Here is a 26,070-nt window from a genome sequence, read left to right on the forward strand (position 1 = left end):
ACAGAGCCAGGATAGAATATCTTTTGTTGTTGTTGTTTTTCAAGACATGGTTTCTTGGATTTTTGGTGCCTGTCCTGGAACTAGCTCTTGTAGACTAGACTGGTCTGGAACACACATATATCTGCCTGCCTCTGCCTCCCACCTGCTCCCGAGTCCTGGAATTAAAGGTATATGCCACCATCACCTGGCCAGGATAGAATATCTTAGTATAGAAGAGTAATAGCCACCCCAGGCACCATTTGACATTGTGACAGTATATGTTTAGATGTGCTTAGATGCACATGTTAATTTAGAAAGACTGAATGACTACAGGAAAAAGCTATCACTGTTTAACGAAATATTTGTTTTAAGCAGTGGTTTTCAATCTTCCTAATGCTATGACCATTTAATACAGTTCTTCATGTTGTGGTGACCCACAATCATAAAACTATTTTGTTGCTACTTCATAACTGTAATTTTTCCATTATGAATCATAATGTAAATATCTGATATGCAACTCCCAAAGGGGTCATGACCCATAGGTTGAGAACAGTTGGTTTACAGTTTATGGAAAATTAATCAAATTTTTGGAAAGTTTAAGTTTATAAACCTTATATTTCTGCTTGAAAGTTCTTTGGTAAAATGAAAACAGATTTAAAGAAACAAAAAGGTCAAAGTATAATGTTCATTTAATTAATCATCAAGACCAAATCAAGGACAAGGTTGAACTTCCTTTTGCCTTCTGGGAATCACGATGACAGGATTCAATTACTTACTCAGGAACAGAGGTTGGAAACGCACAGCAATAATCTTGGAGGAAAGACAGCAGGGTGTGGATGAAAGGCAATCCAGTTTCCACCATCATGCCTATAGTTTCAGCAGCACTAAGCTCTTACATCTCTCCATGCAGGTTTGTGCATGTGCACACACACATATGCACACAAGCACACAAACACAAATGCATGTAAACATACAGATATATTCAATCTCCCCACCACCTCAGTCTTTCAAGTGCAAGAGAATTGTGTGTATGATAATCAGGAGGTACTGCTGACCCAATAAGAATTCTATCTAATCTAAGGAAAACACATCTTTCATGGTAAACACTCTAGGCTCTACTGCACATTCCTAGTAGAAAAATGTCAGCCAGGACATCAATTGACTGGTATATCCTGAAACAATTTCCACAGCAATGGTGACAATAGAAGCAACAATAGAATAGGAAATTTTATTTCATATTATATTTATTATGGGAAGCAAGATGCAGAAAAATCATATCTTGAAACTTTTAAGGACAAAAGTAGCTAGCCAGCTGAACCTCAGTATTTTAAATACCAATTAAAAAACCAAAGGCAAATGCAAAATTAAGGTTGCAGTCTAAGAAATCATTATCTTTATATAAGCATGATCTTCCCATAAACAAAAATGAAGTTTACTGAACAATGTCCAAGAGAAGAGAACTTTTTTAAACAATTTTATGACCTTTATGGAAAGACATTATGTCATAACTACTTTCATACTTTCAATTTTGAATATTACCATTTGTTCAGTGATTGAATATGGTAGTTTATTTTGGTCAGTGTCCATAAATGATTGTCACATTGATGGAATATTTTGGTGATATTTAAATTGTATACATTTTTCAAGAGTACATACATTTATTTTATGCAAGAGCAAAATTAGTGAACATCAAGATTTTAGGAATTGTATTCTTATCACAGGTGAACCCAGCCATCTGCTGTCATGTAGTGCTTGTACAATGGTTAACCTTACCCATCTCTAAGGTGTGAAGACTATACATCCACTTCCTAGCCCATGAATGTGTGTTCAAATACTATTCATAACCTTTTGTAAAAGTGGTTGTATTTGTACTGAATAGAAATGTCTATCGAGGAGCAATGCTGATATTTCTGTTCATATTGTCAGCCCAGCAACTAGTTAACAGTTTTTAGTGCCACAGAGTTGGGGTCAAATTTTTTAAGAATGTTGGTCTCTAATTTTTATTTAGCAGAGATTTTCTTTGAAAAGAAACAAGAGAACTTTGGTCAATTCCTTTCTGAAAACTGACAGATTGTATAATTTTCTTTAGTATTGCCAATAACTGGTTAACGGCTCTGGCCTTTGGATTAGTCTGTAGAGTATCTGAGTCTTTCTTAAGGAACTTTCAATTGTTCATTCTATTTTCTTACCAACAGGGCCTATAACTTATTTTCACCTTGAACTTTTATTTCTCTTCAGTGTGAGTACACATGGCTTTACCAATATCAAGAGAATCCCTATGATTATCTCTACTTTGAATGATTATGTACACTGGAGAAAGCTAGGGAGACTTTCAGCAAGAATGTAAACTTTCTGTCAGACTGTGAGTATGAATACTGGTAAAGGCCCAAATTCAGCTTCCAAAATATAAGTAGTTTTCCCCAGTGTGTGTCATTTCCAGATATAGTTCTGTACTTAAAAAAAAACTATTAATACCCTGAAACTGTTCAGATACCAGACTAAATGAGATGTTAAATAGGCAGGACTTTCACACGCCATTTGGGTGTAATACACTCAAGAGGGATCATGAGTTCAATATTAATAGATGTCAAATATGAAAGTCATGGAAAGATGTAGCTGCTAATCAGTTGTTTTAATATGCTAACGATTTATTCAAATGTAGTGGTATGAATAAAGTGTGTTTTGTGTGCACATCAATTTGGGTATGATATTTACATTTGGCTATATACACATTTTATGTGTAGAAAATGAAAATCCATATTGATTAGCCCTTTTGAGGCTTTTGAATAATTATCTCTTCATTCTGCTTTCTTGCAACTGCTTAGAGAATTTAGATAATTCATACAAGGTATGTACACAATCACACCCATGGAATGTACATACTGTCACACACTTAACACAGAGGATGTGTGAGGAATGTAAATCAGCCCAGTGGTCAAAGAACTGACCTTACTTGTGACTAATGACATGTGAAATTAGCTCTGGCATATTTAGTAACATGTAAATGTACAGATCACTCCATTCAGTCTTTGTGGTAATTATGCTGGCTACTCTTGTAGATGACAAAAACCAAACCAAACCAAACAAAAAACCAAACCAAGCCTGGTTCCTCTTGACCATCATCAACTGAAAGAATCTACTCTGTTACTGAACATACATGCACATTTTTGTTGATTTTATTCACTTTCCTGAATGTGCCTACCTGGCAATAGGAAATAGCCTTTAAATGGGCTATAGCATGCGATTTTTTTTCCCTACACATGAAAGTGGCAGTTACTCACGGACTACACACACTTATAGAATGTACAGACATACCACAACCAGCTACAGTATTATGCACAACATATTTTTCACACATTAGTACAGCAGAGGTAAATAAATATAGAGATTTAGGAATTGATACTTGAAAGTTTTTCTTGATTTTTCAGGCTGTGTTGACTCCTGTCATCTTTAATACTAGGTACCTGTAGATCCCCTGATAGCAAGCATTACTAGTCATTTCTTCCTTCTAATGTAGGACTAGACACTGTCATTTCACAATGTGTCATTTTAAGACACGGTAGAACGTGACTTACTCCAAGACATGGTCTAAAATGAATGCCGATGAATCCACACTGAAATCAGTAAGAATGTCTCCAGACAAAGACAAGCTTCTTTTGCTCATCGGGGGTGGTTTGCTCCACACACCACCTTCACAGAGAGTTAATAAGTCACATGAATCAGAAAGAAACTGCTTAATACTTAGAAGTTTTCCCAAAAGAGACAGGTTAATTTTTAAAATAAGAAAAGTTAATACTAGCAGCAATGTTAAAATAAAACAAACCCAAATTATAATTTTATACCTAAAGGAAAAAAAACTGATGACATTTTCACATTGAAGAGATCTAGAGGCTCGGTGTTCTCTCCCATTTAATTCTCCATAGCGCTCGTAAATCATGAGAACATCTCATCATAAATATCATTTGTTGGCTGATCATCAGTGTCTTTTCCGAATTGCAAAATATGTGACTTAATTCCTAAAACTTTGCAGCCAATTAATTTTGAACTTGAACCCAGAAAGACACTTGATGAGTCATTAGTATTCAGAAAGTATCTAGAACATTCTCTGTAAGGCATTATTTGAGGCTCCTTTTGCTAGCAGGGCTTGTGTTTCAGTACCTTTTGGGAGCCTGCTTTTCATTGCTACGTCTGGCAATCCACTATGTCAAGTTAAGAGCATTGCATACGTCATGCTAGTGTCCTGGAAGAGAAATTCCTGTAAATTCAGTCCTTTTATTTGATAAAGGTTCTGGTTTGAATTGGAAGCCAGCAAGACTTTTAGTGACTCCTCTTCAGGCGTGGCTGGAATGAGACAGAGATGCAAGCTAACCTCTGCTCTTGGTCATAGGTGCGGTTTCCATATGTGAAGCATCTCATCAGACTTTCCAACAGAAAGCAGAAATTGTCCCTCCACGTGTCCTCTGAGATTGTCATGCTTCACAGGGGAAACTATACTTACATAATGTGTGCCCACAGCTGATGCACTTGCTGGTACAACTGCCTCATTTTGGCATGGTATTGCTTGGCTTTGGTTTCACAATCAACAGTCTTTATCCTCAAATTGGTTTCTGAGATATCTAGGTCTTATAAAAAAAAATGTGGAAATAACATCTTGTTGCACCATTCTGGCCCCCACCACCATGTCACTGAGACTGCAGCTATTTGGATGTCGTTTAGAATTATTGTCACCTCGATTTTCCTAACAGCCAAAGTGTCTTCAGGATCATCTGTTGTTTGTATATACATACATTTACAGATGTATTGGATTTACTTTGAGAGAGGTTATTCGGTTGTGGCAAGTGAGTAGCTGAGCTGGTGAGTTTTCAGCGTTAAACGCAGCAGTAAAGACCTCTGGCACATGTCCCCATCAGACAGACAGGTCCCACCTCACTTCTTCATTTAGTTTCTTGGTTATTGAAATCAAACTTAGTTGAATTTCTTAGTCAAAGAGAATAGTCTCTGTTCCAAAAGTAAGACAAAGTTCATGGAAAATCTGCTTGAGTATTTACAAAGCTATTTTTGGAAAATTGTTCAAAATTATATAGTTATTTATAAGCCTATGTGTCTGCACAGATGACTTTTATTGTCACTTATCAGTTACAGGATTTCATTAGGGGAGGGTAAGGTCCCAAGGATGGCCGGAGATTCACAGACCGCAGTGTCATTTGCCCGGGGGCGGGGGGGGGGGGGCAGGCAGCAGCAGCCGACCTGCATTTGGAAAGAAGCAAAGAGGCTGCGCACACATCAAAAGACACTGCTAACAAAACAAAACGCTCGGGTCTAAATGTGGCACAGTGGGTACTGACATGGTCAGAAAGAAGGCTTCTCACTCATCATGTAGACAAAGCAGTGGTAGTGACAATGTTGTCAGCTCAGTCTGTCACCACACTGGGGAGTTCACAAGTTCATCTCTCACACATCACTTAGAACAAAGCCAGAGCAGACAGAATCAGCTCCACTGCTGCACTGTGCTAATTAGTGAATCTGAGTCTGCAAAAGGCCACAACTGGCCAGGGTTTAATAAACGCATATATACCTATATGCAGATGTTATTCTAACATATTGTTTTCTTGATACTGATCTGAAAAAGTAGACAAGAAATATGGAGGATTATGTGACACGAGAAGAGGGTCTTTTAAAAACACTTCCACTGTAGAAGTAAAAGGAGACAGTGATTTCTCACGTATTTTCAGTAAATGTAAAATTGAATACAAAAATGACTGGACAGGTGATCTTAAAAGCACACTGCCATACACCCCCTACAAATAAAAGTTGAAACCCCATTGTGTTCTATTTTTGGTGTGGTATATACACCATACCCAGAATGATGGAGGATCCTCAAATGAAGCCAAACAGCACAAACTGAGAACAGCAAAACTCCAAGATTCTCAGATCCAACCAAATGACAATACCCTTATCTTCATCTTTCTCTTCAAGATAGCAAGCTCCTGCTAAGGATTTGGTTACAAAGTCCAACCTCTGAGCTTTACAGACACATTTAGTCCAACTTACTTCAGCTTTATATTTAATCTATAACACTGGGAATAGAGATATCAAAAATAATAGTGTTGGATGATTTCTAAGAATAAAAAATCATCAAAGACCAAATTACAGTCTGGATAGCTGAACTGATCAAGGTAGGAAAACATATAAATCCGTTTTACAACTATTTCATTTTGGACATACATACATAACACAGGTTTCGTGTTAACTTTGATATAACAAAATATTTATCTTACGTCATTTATTCAAAATGAAGAGTTGCTCAGTGTTTTTACTGTATGTTACATAGGTGGACCTGGCATCAAAAACACTAATTCAAAAAGATGTTGTTATAAAATCATTCACAATAAACAAATAGTGGAAGCTGGGGTGTTTGTCTCATGGTTACAGAAACAGAGTAATTACGGTTTAAGAATTTTAGTATTTTCTTCGTAAGTGGTATAGCATCTTTACATTGTAAAACGCTGGAGGAACTTCTAGACCTTGAGTTCTCACTTCCTTTACGACTGATGCAAGAAATCCTTTCTATTTCTTTTTTTAAATAAAACATTTACAATATATCTATATTTAAAATCGAAGATGTGTTTGGGAAGGTCTAAATGGCATGTGAAAAAAATTAATGAGTGACACAAATAACTCTCAATCCAGTGTGTGTCACACAGATAAGGCAAGAAGAACAAGTTATGGGGAGTGTGCCAGGAAAGACACCATGTTAAAGAAGACAAGGGGTTCCAGTGATGTCCTGGTGGTCAAATGCGGTGTCACAGGCTTATGGGGAGGAAAAACTTCAAATAGGATTTCACTCCAAGCATGTCTACGGGTAGGTTCTGTGATATAAACACCTGAAGAGCTTCTCAGCTTAATGTATCCATTTGGAAAGTCATTTCCACTGCTGTTTCTAAAAGCTCTCAATTCGATAAGATTCAAAAGGACCAAAGCCAAAACCTCTTTGTACCACTTTGTGATGCTTTCCAGAGTCTTGTAGAAATTAAGAATTTCGTTCTAGTACCAAAGAAAACCAAACTTAGTAATCAAATATCTCTTAAGTTTTCGGGTTGAGAGGTATAACTATAACACCAACCTGAACGGTTTTGATTTACTGAGTCTGGGACAGATGCCTACAGCTCTCTCAGGCCGCTGCTACATGAACTATCTAGGCATTTTATGTTTACTCGAATCCCACAAACATTATTACCGATCAGAATTCTTTCTTTGTACAAGCAGCCTGCTGCAGCACTTCAGAGGAAAGGCTTGCTAGGGCCCACCATCTGGAGTGGGTCCTGTGGACAGCAGCTCCTGGCTATTCACGGGGTACTCTGTGTATACACAGCATGGGTGCTGCCATGCGACAGAAGGCGCCAGTGTGTGCAAGGTGGGAGATAGATTAAGTTCCAGCAAAGGCATCTGAGACAAATGGGTACTTATACTAAAGGAGAGTTTTATACTAAATCTCTAATCATTAATATAGCAATTTGATCAGCAATTTGACAGTAATTTCTACTTTATAAAGCATTCTTAATAGAGGCCAATTAGTAGGAAACTGAAAATGTGCCTTATTAAAAATTCGTCATAAGCTCCAAGTATAACACCGTAATTATCATTCTCCGACTCAGAGAGTGCTGTCACTGTGGCCTACTTATCCACAGTCAAGTTCTCTCCTAGACACCAAAGGCAATGCAGCTTTGGTTTTAGAGCCCAGGTATAATTTTTATATTTATAATCTACAAAACAGAAATAAATTGAAAAAAAAGCCAATGTGGATATTTGGCTATACCCTAGCTATTTGAGTCTCTGAAGGAAAAAGAAAACAAAAACCACATGGCAGGTTCTCTTTGCTGGCGAGTGATTTCAGCAAAGGCAGTTAACTGCCGCTCTGTCTTCCACATGTGTTAACAGCAACCGTCAGATCAGCACTGCCTAGCGACAATGAATGTTGGGAGGAAGGCCTTCCCCAAATGCTTGCTGTGCTCCTTCTCCGTACTACCCCAATGTGCAAGTTACTGTTCTCACCCCGGCTCAGGGCCCGAACGATGGCCCCATGGTCCATGTTTATCCTTCTGTAGAAACCAGTGAGACAGCATGGCCACCCAAAGCTACGATTTCACAAAAAACTCTAAAGGATGTCTCAGAAAAGTGATAAATATGGAAAAATCTAGGTTGTACCTTTAAGGAATTGGAAACTGTTACCAGAGGACAAATTCACAATTCAAAATTTACTGTTATCCTTAATTTCACGACTCCACTCACATATTCTTCCCCTAGTGTAAGAAAATACCATTTTAATTTGCTCAGAAGGACAGAGAGATGCACTTTGCTTCCAGTGTAGGAAAATGTACAGATTTAAATTCATATTTGGTACAGGCAGTACTCATGTTTGGAGGCGCAGCTAAACTTTCTAACTAGAACTTGTTCACATAAAAAGGGTTAGCTTCGGATGCTTATAGACAATTCAAATTTGTTATTATATACTTTTGACTACTTTCATTTTATCTTATTTGTCCCAGGGATTAGCTGAATTTGTTTCAGTTTTTCATAATAAGGTTTTTATGAACTACTTAACTTTTGTGGTACTAGCATCCTTACTTCAGTAAGACTAGAAATCATCACAGTGTTCCTAATAGTTGCTTTTGCTAGTTTTAAGGTAAAGTGGATATTTTAGTGGAAATACCACCCTGTGATAAACTGAGGGGATGTACCACACGACTCACGTGTAGTAAAAATGTGTTTGTATAAGCAATGACGAATTAGGAAAACCTCAGTGAAGATTATTTCTTCTGAATTCGGGGTACAGACCACCTCCAAGCTTTGCTTCACTTCTTGAGTTCTTTCAGTGTGGAGGATCGGATAGTTTGGAATAGCTAAGTCTGAAACAAAAAGAAGGACAACAAACCCCAAACAAAACAAATCCAAACTCTTAAGCACTGATATGGATAGACATAAGGAATACCACAGCTCATAGAGCGGGGCTGTTTCCTTTCAGTCCAACACAGAAGATGGGGCCGGGCGGACACAGCAGTTGGGGCGCCGGAAGTTTTGCAACATGGACTGCAGAACGCCCTGCTGTCTCCCTTTGAGCTTCTTATTTGAAGAAGAATCTGAGGAGATAGATCTTCGGGTCTGGTCACTTTGTGTTCTAACTAGCTTCTCATTTTCCCTAATTTGTCTTTGTAAATGGTTCTGGATGGCAATTCCCAGGGACTCTGGGTCCAAGGAAGCACCATACACTTCCCAGGTCATGCCCTGGTCGTCCCACACGACGTCCCTGACTCGCTTGGACTGTTTCAGCTGCAGCTTGGAGTCGGCACCCATCTGTTTCTTCTTTTCTCCAGGTGTGAGCCCCACCTGGGCAGCAGCCGCGGTCACGTTGAGCTCCTTCAGGAACTCGCTGACCCGGCTGGCCCTGCGTGGGCTGGCCTTGACTGAGCGAGAAGGGGTCCTCTTGCCAGAGCCTGGGCTTGAGTCGCCGGTGCCATCGGATGGCAGGCTCAGGCTTGTGGCAGTCTTGGTCTGTTTGTGTTCTTCCAAGGTGTTCTGCTGGTTCTTCCTCCCTGGGGAAGGTGCAAGATTGGCCTCTGGTCCTGTACCTTCAGTTTCTTGAGATTTAGGATTCAGTAGTAGGACTTTGGCATCTAGGGAGCAGGTGGTCGCAGGTGTGTGGTCTTTTACAATAAGAGGAGAAGCAGGCTTCCCATCCTTTGCACCTCTTTTATCAGTGGGGTTCGAGCTCTCCAGCTGGTCATCTTTACCGGCACCTCCACGGGAGTCAGGTGGTTTGTGGTCCGCCTGTGTTTTGTGGTCATTTGTAGTTTTCACTACATATTCAGATGGCCTGCCTTCAGAGTTCCCCAACCCATGATTTATCCCAGCTTGACTTCCAGTCAGGAGGGAAATTTGGTCAGTGGGGCTATCTTTCTGGGAGCCAGGATTAGTTCCTGCAGGCTGCCCGGAAGTTGCCTCTTTGCTTGCTGAAGACCGCCCTTCTTCTTCTTTATCCTGGTTTTGACTGGAAGCCATCAGTGAGGATTTAAGGGCTTCTCCTGGTTGGTTCTCTGGTTTGCATTCCACCTTGAAAGCTGCAGGAGTGGCAGCAGCTGGCTGGATGTGTACCTGCGGTACAATGCCGGGACACAGCTTTGACTCTTGGGGGGCTACCATGCTGTTAGAGAGTTCCAGTAAATGACCCCCACTGCCCTTGCCATCGCAAACTACACGTAGCTTCTCTTGCCCATTCTCGGGCTCAGGAGCAGGGATTTCCTTTAGGAATGCCGGGAGGATGCTGGGGCTAGTAGAGACAGACCTGCTCTCCACACTCGCCACTGCTTGCACCTCGGCGTCTTGCCAAGCCCTGCCTGGGACCTCCTTAGCCTCCCTTTCAGCAGGGCAGGTCATTGTACTGGCTTCTTTGAACCTTGACGCTGGTAGCTGCGCTAGCAGCGGCGCTTTTGTTTCATCCGGACAACAGGTGGAATCTCTGCTGGTGAGGGAGGATGTCGGAAGATCTACAGATCCTTCATTCGTGGTGTTCAAGGCAGTGGCAGAGGGTCGTTTGTTATCTGAGCATCCTCTTCTTGGTAGAGGTTCACTGGACACAACTGTGGTGTCACTGTTGGCTTTCTGCCCTTCCCCACCAGATCTGTCTGCAGAGGAGGACGGGTGACCTGCCGTTGCTGGATCTGAAGCCTGTACAATTCCCTGGCTATTTTCTGGAGACGGAAAATCACAGAGCATTTGATTTTTGCTGTTGCAACAGGTGACCCTGGTAGGACAATCTGACTTCTCGGGTTTCTCACTGTTGGAGTTTGCCTTTGATTTGCCCAAGGAGTTTTCAGGTACCAGACAGGTGCTGGCATTTGGCAGGTCACCTTGGATGACATGGTGTGCAGATGTAAGTTCCTTTTCTGCCGAAGGATTTGGGCCTGGTGCTGCCAGCTCCTTGCTTCCTTGCAGCTGGGAGTCATCAGGAGTGTTGGGTGTGGGTGACACTTGCTCCACCTCATGGAGGACACCCGGAGATGCCATGTCTGACTGGCTGGTCTCATGCACACAAGCTTGCATCAGGGCCTCCGTGGCGGCTGCACTGAGCCTGAGGCTAAGTTCAGCAGGGGCATCGCCAGTGCCACTAGCATTCCTCTCTACCTCAGCTTGCTGTGGGGAGATACTCTGCAGCTCTCCTCGACCCTCTTCCTTTCCAGACGTTGTCACTATGGAGGCTTTAGTCACTCTCAGAGACTCAGGTACAGTCCCCATGGGACTTCTTTCCAAGAGCCCTCCAGTGTCTGTTCCATGTATGTTTTCCCCAGGAAGTAGTCGGAGCTCAGAGAGAAGATATAGGGATGAGTCCTCTGAAGAGCTGGCCTGGGGAATCAAGCAAACAGTGTTGTTAATATACATACCTTTGCAGGAGGAAAGAAAATAGTGAGCCGCTACTTAGGATTGCATAAGTCCATTAAAATTTTTCTATTTGAAACTAGATTGGTGGTACAGACCTGTCTTCCCAGATCTCAGAGGACAAAGGCAGGAGGGTCACAATTTCAAGGCCTGTTGGGGCCAGAGGACAAGTGGAAAGTAAGCCTGGGCAAGGGAGGGAGACCCTCTCTTCAAAGGTGTGGGAAAGCTCAAGAGCAGAGCTGTTCCTAGGAGGTGGTGCCCTTGATACAGGTTCCTTCTCTAGTACCGACAAACAAGCAAATCACAACAAAATGACACACGTGCGCGCGCGTACACACACACACACACACAACCACAACAAAAACTTCTTGTATCTGTTGATATAAAAATCTACCTGAGGTAGAAAGACTGAGAAAATACTCCAGCTGCACTAATATAATTTTGACTGGAGAGTTTCTGCTCACGTTCCAGGGCTGTGTATTGCGTGAGTTTTTAACATAATTACTTCAGAAGTTGTCATTGTAATCTGATTTGTCAGAAAAATAAAATCCCACATTGCTCCTGGGACTAACTTTGTGAAGCACTACGCAGACCTGAGGAGATCAAGAATCTTTGCAACAGAGTATCCAGAAACAGGCATGGATGTTAGAGAGATTTTAGTCTTTGGAAAAAGGAGCATTTCAAGTCTGTTAAAGGATCTAATAGCGAGGACTAGTAAAATATCTAGAACAGTTGTTCTCAACCTGTGGGTCTTGACCTCTTTCGTGGGGGTCAAATGACCCTTTCACAGGAATCACTTAAGACCATCAGAAAACACAGACATTTACATTATGATTCACAATAGGAACATAATTACAGTTATGAAGTAACAATAAAAATTTTATAGTTGGTGGGCACCACAATCTGAGTAATTGTATTAAAGGGTTACAGCATTAGGAAGGTTGGGAACAATTGCTCTAAAAGGAAAGAAAGGGAAGGTTTGTTTTATTAATCATATTCAAGTTGAAAAAATATCCTAGATATATTTACATGCACTAAAACATTAAAATGGAAGACACAAATAAAGACCATATAAGAAATAAAATCTAGGAGCCATCAGTGTAATAGGGCGGTAATAGTATGCTTTGTGATAAGGCACAAATTAAGGAAAACAAATGGCTTGCTAGAGTGATGGCTCAGTGGTTAAGAGCACTGGTTGTTCATCCAGAAGACCTGGGTTCAATTCCCAGCACCCACATGGTAGCTCAAAACTGTCTTTAATTCTAGTTTCAGGGGACCCAACACACATGGCAAAACACCAATGTGAATAAAATAAAAATAAATAAACTAAAAAGAAAAGAAAATCACCAGTTTGTCGACCCCATGAAGCAGACTTATCAATAGAAAGATAAATGGATCAATGGCATGTTCATTCAGGTATTATTTGTAGAGCTAAACCTGGAAACAAAAGACCAAGGGAAACAGTAAGGCATATTAAAGACATATTCTAGATATATTCAAGACATATTGTACTGTAAGGAATATGCAATATAACTGTAAAAATAAAGGCATAATGAGGCTTCAGCTTTTCCCTTGGCAAGGATTTCCTCAAATATTGTTGTGTGAGCAAATCAAGACACAGAAAAGTATATGTGTGTGTGTGTGTGTGTGTGTGTCCTTGTGCAAAAGATAACCAAGTGCTTCATACGTATGCACACACAGGTTCATGTATGAGTATACAGATTTTAAAAACATTAAGGATGAAACTTACTAAGTATTAAATCAAAAGAGATTGCTGGGTTGGAGACTGAAAAGTCCGGAGAAAAATTAAATCTGGTTGGGCCTAGATTGTTTTAAAATAAAGAATTTTACCATATTTTAAATAATAAAAGGAGATTTTTGTTGTTGTTTTTGCTGTTGATTCTGTTTTGTTTTTCCCCCTAAGTTTTGGTGGATGATGAGTAAGATTATGTAGACATAGGCAAGCTCACACTGGCAGATTCACTATCAAATGCTCAGTCAAAACTTTCTATAGAGAATTTTTTTCTCTAGTAGTATTTACCTAGGGCCAATATCATGTGAAATCTAAGGATAAACCAAAATTATTTCTCTAACTTACTGTTCATATTACTGTGTTGAATCCATCGTCAGTCTTTGCTGTCTGTACATTGATATTACTTCTACTAGTCCCCATTCTCCTGGTTCTCACTGGCGTGCTACCACGTGCCACAGCAAACTGCTTCATTCTCTCACTTTCTTGAGTTTGTGTCTTTGCGCCTTTTCTTTAATTCTCTGTCTTCCTCATCCTTAGAAAATCCTTGCTCATTGTTCTGCAAGCCCCATTTGAATCTATTTCCCTTTCCCAGGGCCTCTAAAGTCTTTGAGCCATGGTCTTTATCTTTTAAAATCATTTTAGAGTCTAGTTATCTTTGTTCTTTGAACTGAAATTTTTACATACCAGTTGGGAAGGCAGGAGAGGGGATGGGCCCTATTCCCTCGACAGAATACAGTGCAGGGTCTTATATATAAAGAAAGGTCAGCTGATGCTGTTTTCTTCTAACGTAGACACTATTAAAGGCCTGCCAAACTCCAGAGTAATGGGATAGTTTAATTTGCAAATTGAAATATTAATGAAAACATAAAAAGAGTGTTGTTTGGGGAGAGTAAGAAAATGAGAGTGTCTTAGTTATTAAACTGTGTGTGTCTATAATTCACATTTAGACTATTAAGGCTTGGATACCTGCTATGAAAAGCTGGTAGATCTCATAAAGTTAGAACAGTCTGTCTCCTGTGTTATGTGGATGGATCCAAGAAATGAGTGTGCTAAGCAGAATTGTAAAACAGAAATGACTTGAAGTTTAGCATCTGAGACCTAAAAGACTTCAACGGAAATGACTTCATGGCATTTCCATAAGTTGTGTTATTTCCATTTCATAATTACAGCGTTATTTTAGTGTTGAAATGTGATTCCTTTAATCTGTTTTGTTAATAGAGGTCAAATTATCCATCAATCTAAGGCGAAAGAGGAAAAGACAAGATTATCCGCTAACCCGTGCTAGCCCCAAATTTCTTATTGGTAGACAAGCAATCAATGCTTGTCTCAGATAATACTAATAAAAAGGACATCACAGCATCCAAGGTAATGGGACCATCACAGCATCCAAGCCTACTTTCTCCTCCGTTCCCCACCAAATGGCAGAAGCGTCCATCTCTGCCACATCAGGAAAACAGACACTAAAGTACAAATGTGCACTTTTATCATCACCCTGATCCCAGCACTTGGGAAAGTAAGGTAGAGGATTGTGAGTTTCAGGTTAACTTACAGGACAAGTCCCTGTCTCAGCAAAGACAAAGAAAACAGAAAACACCAATGCCCCACCCCCCACTCCCAAAGGATAGCCCCTGGACAGAATTAATTCCTTCTTCAGAAGCTCTCCTTCCCTTCCCCTCTCTTTTCTCTCCTTCCTATTGCCTTTCTCCCTGCTTTTATTTTTCTTTCTTGAATTAAAAAGATCTGCCATGAAGCTATTTCCTCTTAATAAATAAGAGTTAATTGAAGCATTCTCTGGTTCTAACAGGTTCTTGTTAGATGGTCTATTGCTTGTTAGGGGAAACACTGTCTGTCTAAGTGGCATAACTTCATTTAAGCTACACACACAAACATGCACACGCACATGCACACGCACATATTTGCAAACACCAACAACTCCCCACAGAAGAGGAAACCTTTCTTTTGCAAGTGACTTACATAACTGCAAGTAGCAGAGATGCAAGTAACACTGACTATAATGTGTTGACCCTGGTGACCTTAGGGTGAGTGAGGCTTGCTAACTTTCTATACCTCCAGTGTTCCTTCTGAAAACAATGGGTTTTCTGAGTGTCATAACAGACACCCACTCTCAATAATGCAGGCAGCAAAGTACCAAAGCTCTTCATGATGTTTTCCAAACCTGCAGTATTGGGTGATGGGAAAATGCGAGGCAGGAGGAGCAGAGAAAGCCTGTGTTGATGACCAGCAGGATGTCAGTGCATTCAAGACAAAGCCAGTATGACTCAGACAGCTGTTATTTTTTAGTACAGCAGAGTTGTTGCTTCCCCAGACTGACACTTAGCCTATGTCATGCCTCTTTAAAGATGCCACCCCAATGTTCTGGGGACCCAGGGAAGTAGCTCAGTCTCTAGTTCTCTGACAGCTGATTTTAGACTTTAGGTGACTAATACAGAAGGCGAGAATCAAGCAGTTGCCTGGCACCCACTCTGTGTTTTCTGGTGACAGTCTGATACCCAATTTTGGGCTACAAACGTGATCACTTCTATGTGATGACTGTCCGATCAGGCACCAGGTTCTGGTATAAGTCCTTTGTGCCCAGTCATTTTGGTGCCTCTTCAAAAGGCAGTTGTGGGAGTTATTTCTGGGGATAGTTTCAGTTTGGTCAGTGGTCTCTTGTTTATTGGGAGCTGGTTCTTGGATGGACTCTGATTTGCTTTAGTGCATTTTACCACCGACTTCACTTCAGAAGTTTTGTTAGAACCCGTTTCCTCACATTTAGCTCTCTCTCTTCCAATATCTAACTGGTCTTTTCCCCAACACCTCTTTTGCACAGCGTAGCCATTTCCTTTTAGTTTAGACTTGTTTGAGGGAAGGGTTCAGACAGCACTCTCAGCAATGCCACTTTCTAAATCTTTCTGCTTAGGGAAGAACATCAGGATACCATCCTGTGGGGTAGTGCCTCCAACTACCACTGGAACTCTTCCCATTACTGCACATGGATCTCCTGCTCAGAGGCAACAGGAGAACATCAATACGTTGAATTTTCCTGTGTCAAAGAGTGGGATAGAGCTTAAATGAAATAAGGTGAGTACCATTTGGCCTGTCACTTTGAAGCAATAATGGGTTATTATTACTAATTTAAAATTATTATTTAATCATTTGGTCAAAACTCACCTATGAAGAAACTATGCAATGTACTGCATATGGCTAAATATTTAAATACATTTACTATATGTTCTCTCAATCTCTCATCTAAAGATGGCCCTGTGGAAGAAGCATTCTGTCCACCTGAAATCACCACACCAATAAATCCTCCTTCTTCTTTTTAGATCAGTGCAACATGGAGATACTTGGGTCTTTTATCAGCAAAATTAAAATGTCTGATTTCAGTAACCTTGAGAAATTTACCTTCGGATTAACTTGTGACTAAATATAAAATCAGCATTTAAACATTTCTGAAGGTTTTTTAAATTTTTAATTTGAACTCTTGAGAATAAGCGTTTGCAGCATTTATGTTTTCTACGTTCACCTTGTGTAATCAAGCGACTCCTAGCACTTTTTCAGTTTGCCTGATAGATACTCACTCATTGGTGTGGTTTTCTTCTTTTGCAACTCACCTTTGAAGTGCTTCGATTGCCAGCTTATTTTAATTGCAAAGATCATGCATGGGGGCATCTCAGGACTAAGGAGTGGTTAAATAACAAGCTAATGGAAGTCAACCTAGCATTCTGCATTTGCATTTCTTTTTGAAATCCCACGTTAGATATGATCAAAGCTACTCCCCACCCTGATTTTTTTGTAGGATATATTTGGCTGCAGTGAAGCACCACTCTGTCTTCTGGATGACATTGTTGTCCTTGCTTCTTCTCCCTTCCTGACCTGGCTGGTCCTACTGCCTCCCTCCCAGACTCCTCCATCACTGATCCCTGCCCCAACTATCTAAATCATTAAAATGAAGTCTTCTCCTCAGACCGCTTTCCTATTGGCAAAAGCATCTTCCAGGGGCTGAGGCAAGCCCCTCAGTGGGCAGACATTTAGAAATGACTTCTGCTTTCAGCTTGCATCAAGCAGCAGTGGTAAGGAGTCCCTCTTCTGGTTCTCATGGATGAATGAGAAGTGTACAGGGCAACAGTGGTGGTGACTTGTGAAGAGAGACACTGTGGAAAGCGAGCAGGGCTTCTGCTTACATAGTCCCAGAAACCCCAGAAGAGACAAATTACCAGGAAACAGCCTGGGCCTTCCAGCTCCTTCTATGCTGTGCAGCCCCTTTGCTCTGTGTGTCTGAGAGAATCCAGGGTGCTCTGTTCTTTGCTACTGTGAATGAGTAGGTTTCTTTCCTAGACTGAGGATCCTTGAGATTTTGTGAATTGAGATGAGAGTTAAGTAAATTTTAAAATGAGGAGAGGAAGCGGATGGGGAGAGGGGAGAGACCTGAGAGAGAGAGAGAGACAGAGAGGGGGGAGGGGAGGGGAAGAAGAGGAAAAAGGGAAAGGAGTCAGCACACTAGCACAAGCAACCTTGCTTTCCTGCTGGTAGCTTGCAGTAACCATGTCTGAACTGGGCATCAATCATGAATCTCCATGTATCTGAAAGTGAGTCTGTTTTCCAGTATAATGGGGTCTGTACCCACGGTGTACATTCTTCTGGTCTCTGTTGTGATTCAGCCACAGCATGGCTGATTCAGTCACATCATGGCTGACACTTCCAGGTTCTAGGGCCACGCATGTGCGGAGAAGCCCTCAGGCAGAAGTGCCTAATGGCCCCAGGATCTAAAAGGGCCCCTGCGTGACCCACATGGGGCATGGTTGCATCATCTATGCATGACACAGCTGTGTGAGCCCTTGCACGCATGCCTGAGCTCCATCATCTGTGTATGACATAGTCATGTCATCCCCCTGTGCACATGCGCTAGGCAACCTTTCAAAGCTGGAGGTGCCATCTTAGTTTCCCCTCCCCTGCCTCTCTGCACACCCACCTCACCAGGCCTATACACCCCCCTCCCCAATAAACTCCTAAGTGGGTCTGTTGCATGTTTCATTCTTCCTTCTCACTCGCATCAGGTAATTTCAGTCTCTCCAGGCTAAACCATGAAACTGTGTTCTGACAATGCGCCTGGAGTATGGCATAAACACGAGCCATCCTTTACAGGAAGGGAAGGAGACTGAGACTCAGAATTTAGGAACCACTTCAAGACTGACTACCTCTAACTCTCCTTTAACTGAATTCTAATGAATGCTCACGATTGGCTCCTTTCTACTGTCTAATGACAGAAAGAAGATAGAAAGTATGTGCGTGTACATACACACACACACACACACACACACACACACACACACACACACCACAGCTCCATACAGGAGAGCAAAAACTTTCTTTTGCAAGTGACTCACAGCACTGCCTGTAGCCAAGATGCAAGCAACACTGACTACAATATCACTCCCCCCTTTTTTTATTCAAAGTTTATTAAATTATAAAGTTTCCATTTCCGCCCCTCCTCCCAACACCCTCCCACTCCCCCCACTCCCTCTCCTCCTTCCTCTCCATCCCAAAGAGCAGTCAGGGTTTCCTGCCCTGTGGGAAGTTCAAGTTCCTCCCCACTCCCTCCAGGTCCAGGAAGGTGAGCATCCAAACAGACTGGATCCCAAAAATCCAGTATATGCAGAGGAAACAAGTCCCAGTGTCATTGTCAATGGCTTTTCAGAAAGACTCTGGGCCAGTCACATTCCGAGAATCTGGCCACATTCAGAGAATCTGTTTTTGTTGAGCTATGTTTTTCCTCTGCTCCCCTCTCTTCTTCTCCCCGCCTCCACCCTTTCCCATGGTTCCCATGCCCCCAATTTATTCAGGAGTTCTTGTCTTTTTCTACTTCCCATGTAAATTAGATCCATGTATTTCTCTTTTAGGGTCCTCTTTGTTGTCCAGGTTCTCTGGAATCCTGAACTGTAGGCTGGTTTTTCTTTGCTTTATGTCTAAAAGCCATTTGTGAGTGAGTGCCTATTATATTTGTCTTTCTGGGTCTGGGTTACCTCACTCAATATGATGTTTTCTAGATCCATCCATTTACTCCAAAATATACAAAGAACTCAAGAAATTGGTCATAACCGTGGCAGCACAGACACGGAAAGAATCAACTGATGGAGGAGGGTTATCTGTCTATTGTGTTATTTTCATTGGTCAATAAAGAGACTGCCTTGGGCCCTTGATAGGACAGAAAATTAGGTAGGCGGAGTAAACAGAACAAAATGCTGGGAAGAGGGCTATGAGCCAGACGCCATGGAGCCAGCCACCAGGTCAGACATACTGAATCTTTTCCGGTAAGCCACTACCTCGTGGTGCTACCACAAGATTATTAGAAATGGGTTAATATCAAGATATGAGAGTTAGTCAGTAACTAACTCTCTAGAGATAATGGGCCAGGCAGTGTTTAAATGAATACAATTTGTGTGTTGTTATTTCTGGGACTAAGCTAGCTGTGCGGGAGCTGGGCAGGATGAAAAGCAGGCCTGCCCGCAGCTCCACAACTACAGATGGCGCCAACGTGGATAACTGAATCCACAGAAAGCTTGAGAAAGTTTGGGAAAGAATAGAATGAAGCATGTTTTCTTGGTGGCAGCAATTTCTCAGGTCTGCTCTGCTTGCTAGAGGCAAGCAATGCTTTCATTTAAGAGAGGTTTCCTGACTCAGCTTTAGCTGCAAAACTTTGTAGCTCATTGAGAGGTCCTGCTGTGAAACACTTAAATGGTATTGATGAAAAGCTGAACGCATGCTTTTCGGTTTTCAATCGTAGCAGGAAAAAATGCTGTGCTGTTTTAAAATGCCGGTTTTCTGGGCCGTCCTGCCAGGGCAAACTCTGACTCTTTCAGGCAGGCAGTCCGACTGAGTGTGGTCTGTAAGCAGAATACTACAGCTTGCTTGCTGGAAAGGACCTTGAAACGCTATAGAGTTGTGGCAGTGAACACAGCTCTGGCTGGTATCTCAGCCGTGAGGCTGGAAAGCTAAAAAATGAGCTGGATCTAGCCGTCAAAGCCACGGCTCTCCATATTGATTAGTAAATTAAAGGCTTATGAAGTCAGAAAAGGAGAGATATACAGTAAAGAGAGATTCAAAGACGAAGAAAACCTCTAAATGGTTTATAGTGTGTTACAAATAAATGCAGAATAAAAGTTAAAGTTCTTAAAGTAAAAAGAGAGTAGTTATGTGTGGTGGTACACACCTTTAATCCCAATGCCTGGGAGGCAGAGACAGAAGGATCTCTGAGTTCAACGTGTGGTAGCACACGCCTTTAATCCCAGCACTGGGGAGCAGAGACAGACAGATCTCTGTGAGTTCAAGGACAGCCTGGTCAACAGAGTTATTCCAGGACAAAGATATACAGAGAACATGTGTCAAAAAGTAAAAGTAAAAATAAAAGAAATAGAGGTTAAAAATAAAGCTGCATAAAGATGGAAAATACACAGAGAATCTTGATACTGTATGCTATTATGCTCTCTTTAAATTGTTTAAATGCTGAGAAAGGAGCAACAGCTGCTAAAAGATATTTGTTTATAAATGCTGCTGAACTAATCCAAGATAGATATGTTGAAAATACCTTGACTTCTGAATTTGGATCTAAGGATATGATACTTTGGAAAGGAGGTTCTTTTGTTTTCACAGAGGATGAGACCCTGTGGATTGCTTCTATCCCGATATGGTATGATAGACCACGCCCTCCTGAAAGGTTTCTGTGAACACCCTCAAAAAATTTCTTCACTCAACTGCCGACTGAGATGAACCTGGCAGACAGGTTATACCATGAAAGACCTGATTATCTGCGCCCCTATACAGCAGGAAGAAGTTTGGAGAGAAATAACTACGTCCATATTCCCAAATATTGCTTACAAATGTTCTTTTACATTTAAAGGGGGATATGATATAGATATGAATAATTTCATTGGTATGGATTTTAAGGTCAATTTTGTTATATGTATATATATTTCTGATCTTGACTGATGTATTGTGATTGTGTAGTTCATTTTAAAAATGCAATGTATAATTAAAAATATAGGTTGTTAATGGATAATACTAGCTTGTAGTAATGTTAGTCTGATTTTCTAGAAGTGCATAGATATATTTCAGATAGGCATTCATATCTTTCAAAGACTTCAGAACATGGCATTTAATGTTTTAATAACTTAGGACTTTTCATGACAATGAGACACGTCTGCTCCTGGCAGCACCAATCTACTTCAAGAGGAAGATGAGCATCGAAGAGGCTCCTTATAGAGTTGGTTAGCCATTTGGGCAAGAAACTGCTCTTGCCTGGACTGTTATATAAACTGGACACAGAGAACCCGCAGAGAGAGGACTGCTGAACTTGCCTAAAGGTGAGGTGATCTTTCGGGGTTCCTGATTCATGAAAGAGTCTGCGAGACATTCTGCAGGACACAGCAGATAGTGACTGAACTGCCTTTGAAATTTCCTGCTTCATGGAAATGTCTGCTGGATATTATGGGCCTGAAGGCTGAAGATGGGTGCCCCAACGATACAGAGGAACTTTGGGTGACTGGCCAGGCAGCGAGATGTCTCTGTCATTTCTAGAGTTTTGGAAGTTGCTTACTTCTTGTTTACTTAGGTAATATATCCTTCTGGAGCCTTTGATGGAGTTAAAGAATGGATAGTAGTAGTTATAGTTTTCCATTATTATGATATAGTTATAAATATTGTGACTGTAATTCTTGCTTGATAACTGTTTTGTTATGTGTAATTTTACTATGTTAAAATGAAAGCCTTTCTTTTTTGTTTAAACAGAAAAAGGGGAAATGATGGAGGAGGGTTATCTGTCTATTGTGTTATTTTCATTGGTCAATAAAGAGACTGCCTTGGGCCCTTGATAGGACAGAAAATTAGGTAGGCGGAGTAAACAGAACAAAATGCTGGGAAGAGGGCTATGAGCCAGACGCCATGGAGCCAGCCACCAGGTCAGACATACTGAATCTTTTCCGGTAAGCCACTACCTCGTGGTGCTACCACAAGATTATTAGAAATGGGTTAATATCAAGATATGAGAGTTAGTCAGTAACTAACTCTCTAGAGATAATGGGCCAGGCAGTGTTTAAATGAATACAATTTGTGTGTTGTTATTTCTGGGACTAAGCTAGCTGTGCGGGAGCTGGGCAGGATGAAAAGCAGGCCTGCCCGCAGCTCCACAACTACAATCAACTAATAAATGGGACCTGTTGAATCTGAAAAGTTTCTGTAAAGCAAAGGACACCGTCAACAAGACAAAACAACAGCCTACAGAGTGGGAAAAGATCTTCACTAACCCCACATCAGACAGAGGTCTGATCTCCAAAATACACAAAGAACTCAAGAAATTGGTCACCAAAAGATCACATAATCCAATAAAAATTGGAGTACAGACCTAAACAGAGAACTCCCAACAGAGGAATCTAAAATGGCCGAAAGACACTTAAGGAAATGTTCAACATCCTTAGTCATCAAAGAAATGGAAATCAAAACAATGCCGAGATTCCATCTTATACCTGTGAGAATGGCCAAGATCAAAAACACTGATGACAGCTTATGCTGGAGAGGATGTGGGGTAAAGGGAACACTCCTGCATTGCTGGTGGGAGTGCAAGCTGGTATAGCCCCTTTGAATATCAATATGGCAATTTCTCAGAAAATTAGGAAACAAACTACCTCAAAACCCAACAATACCACTTTTGGGTATATACCCAAAGCATGCTCAATACCACAAGGACATGTGCTCAACTATGTTCATAGCAACATTATTTGCCATAGCCAGAACCTGGAAACATTCCAAATGCCCCTCGACTGAAGAATGGAAAAGGAAAATGTGGTACATTTTCACAATGGAGTACTTACTACCCAGCAGAAAAATAATAATGACATCTTGAAATTTACAATGTCACTCCTAACTGGTGACCTTAGGGTAAGCAAGGACTGCTGACTCCCTACACCTCCAGTGTTCCTTCTGAAAACAATGGGTTCCTGGGTTCCGTGAGGACACTAAGCCCCCTATTTTCATAACAGACACCCACACTTAGAAATGAAGGTGGCAAAGTACCACAGCCCTTCATGAGGTTTTCCAAATCTGCAGTACTGGGTGATGAGAAAACACGAGGCAGGAGGAGCAGAGAAAGCCTGTGTTGGTGATCACCGGGATGCACTGCATACTAGCAAAAGCAACCTTGCTTTCCTGCTGATAAAACACCGCTAGGCATCAGGAATCCAAACTTGGAGACTTAACCCACTTAAAGAAACAAGACAATCTCAATCAAAGGCTAAATGTGAGCAGCACAGTGTGTGACTAGTGACTTGTGGGAACACAAAAACATCGGCCTATTCCAGGTTCTCTGGAGGTCAGACAGTCTGAGCTTATTTTTGCTCTTTCAAAGTTGTTGACAACAGATGTGGCTACAAAACAAGAGATCCTGACCTAGGGTGTGGTTCTTGGTGTTTTTCACATCAAGATGGCCCGTGGAGGTAAATTCACTCAACCTTGACCACAGATCAGAGAATTCAAGCTCCTTCTTTTGGAATAGAAGGTTTGACTTAGGGAGTGGCTGCCTGCAGGAGACTTGGTTTAGGATGGGTTCACTGCCCCAAACATCAAATTTACTCAGAAATTAGTGGCTTGACGCCTCAAGTATTGGAGCAAGTAACTGTAATGGTTGCCCTTTGTATCATGTTAAAGTGTTTTTTTTTTTATTTTTGGTTTTTTTTTTTGTATTGAGGTATAAAAGTGTATGAATAATCAACATGGGTGAACTCAGAACTCAGTATGCAAGAGGCACTGAGCTGCCCTCCTGATACTTTCCTATGTCTCTGTGTTCCTTTCTTATCTCTGTTCCTCCTACCTAACATTTCTAATCCTCATGCCCCATCCTGAAACGTACAAACCGACTGTGGTTACGATCAAGGCAGAAGCCACGCCAAAATGCTGACTTGTGACAGTGACTTAGTGCTATGACAATGAAGCATACCCTGTAGGTGTTCAAATCTGTAGAACACTGTATCTAATTCAGTTGGGAACTCCTGTCACTACCATTCTGAAAGTTCAGAAAAAACAACTGCCCATGAAAATCTAGAGAAAAGGGGAGTAATTGCAAACAGAATCGGATTTGATTAAAATGAAAATCTTTAAGTCATATTCAAAGGTGAGACTGAGTACTCATGAGTGCCTCTCTGTGCCACAGATTCGAGATAAAAAAACATAAAGAAAGCACTGTCCTCATGCTTGTGACGGGCTCCTAATTCCTGCAAAGCGTTGGGTAAAATTGGCACGTTGTAAGAGAAAAGAAGAGAAATAAAAGGGCCAAATGTATCACAGAGGTGGGTTCATTGTATTTTTTGGCACATACTTCGCCCTAAAGGATGTGGACCTTTGCAAAAAATGTATTTAGTGTGACGAAGTGCAAGCAGATACTGTGTGGGACCCTAGTACTAGGAACATTCTGTGCTTCTTTTTGATTAAAGATCATTATCCTATGCGCTATAGGAGGCTGAGCAGCCCATTCTCCTCTCTCCTCTCCTGTCCTTTCCTGTCCTGTCCTCTCCTCTCCTCTCTTCACTAGATTCTAGTATCAATCTAGCCTCTGTTTGTGACAATTGAGACTTGTAGTTCTCAATCTCCCTAATGCTGCAACACTTCAACACAGTTCCTCACATTGTCCTGACCCACAACCATAAAATTACTTAGTTTCTACTTCATAACTGCAATTTTGATAGTTATAAATTGTAATGCAAATATCTGATATGCAGGGTATCTGATATGTGACCTCTGTGAAAGAGTCATTTGACACCCAAAGAGGTTGCCACTCCCAGATTCAGAACCACCCATTTAGACTGTCTCTAGGAATCATCTAATAACTTGCTGTCTTTAACAGCAAGAAACATGTCTGCAAAGTATAATAACTTCTTCCAGATGAACATGAAGATACTGGGGTTTGCTCTCAGGGTAAAGACAGTGCTCTGATAGCTGATACTCTACCTCTGAGACATGTAAGTTAGGGCAGCCTGTGGAGGGAAATCCTTGTAAAAATGCAAGGCCATGTGAGTTTTGGCTCAGTAAGGCCACTTTAGGTACTGACTTTATGGGAGTTCACTAATGCGTATATGCACTGGGTTATTTAGTACTTGGAATTAGAAGAAACCTAAGTGGGCATGCACTGGCAATTCTTTGCATGAATGGCAACATTGTACCCGGTGAGTATGACATACCGAGCAGTGTATCTCATGTCCAGCAGCGTGAAATGGGAAGGAATAAGCTCATTAGTACAATTTTAAGTGAAATGAAAACGAACAAAACAAAACAAAAAAAACCCCTAGTAATAATTTTAAAAAATGTCAATATAAATAATGTATTCAGAGTGCTACCATTCTCACTGAAAGGGGGATATAAAGATCTTTATTCATATATGAAGGAACTATTTCTGCAAGGATAAATATGGAATTGATCAGAGCTGTGAAGTGAATTTTATACATTTCAAATTTTAATGTATATAGTGACATAATTCATTCAAAAACAATAAAACAATTTCAAAGTCAATGTTCACATAGCCTAACATTCCCATAGTCCATATCCTGTAACATTTCCATTAGAGGAGAGGGTTTGTGCTGTCCTGACACTAAGACACTTCCTATTTGCTTTTTGTTAAGTAAGGAGGCCAGCATGGCCACAAGTAGTTAAAAAAGTCACACTTATCTCTCTTGGTTATCTACAAGCTCCAGGCAACATCAGCAATTTTCATTGGCCATAGTTGAAAAGACACTGTTTGCAGTGATGTTGTGAAGTTACAAAAACGACTTGTTTCCTCTGCATATACTGGATTTTGCGGATCCAGTCCGGCTGGACGCTCACCTTCCTGGACCTGGAGGGAGGCTGGAGGAACTTGAACTTCCCACTGG

General features: G+C 41.1%; 1 protein-coding gene across 2 annotated transcripts in view; it reads right to left on the reverse strand.

The window, feature by feature from the left end:
- Nucleotides 1-650: 650 nt before the first annotated feature.
- The window catches only part of Gprin3 (GPRIN family member 3), a 67,415-nt gene continuing 41,995 nt past the window's right edge, over nucleotides 651-26,070 (reverse strand). For both annotated transcript variants that reach the window (XM_048439629.3, XM_048439630.3), the window contains exon 2: nucleotides 651-11,376. In XM_048439629.3, the coding sequence (XP_048295586.2) occupies nucleotides 8,998-11,268 (2,271 nt within the window). In that variant the 5' untranslated portion in view covers nucleotides 11,269-11,376 and the 3' untranslated portion in view covers nucleotides 651-8,997. The remainder of the gene's footprint in view (nucleotides 11,377-26,070) is intronic.

This window comes from Myodes glareolus, chromosome 6, assembly GCF_982192425.1.
Source record: "Myodes glareolus chromosome 6, mMyoGla1.1, whole genome shotgun sequence".
Lineage (NCBI taxonomy): Eukaryota > Metazoa > Chordata > Mammalia > Rodentia > Cricetidae > Myodes > Myodes glareolus.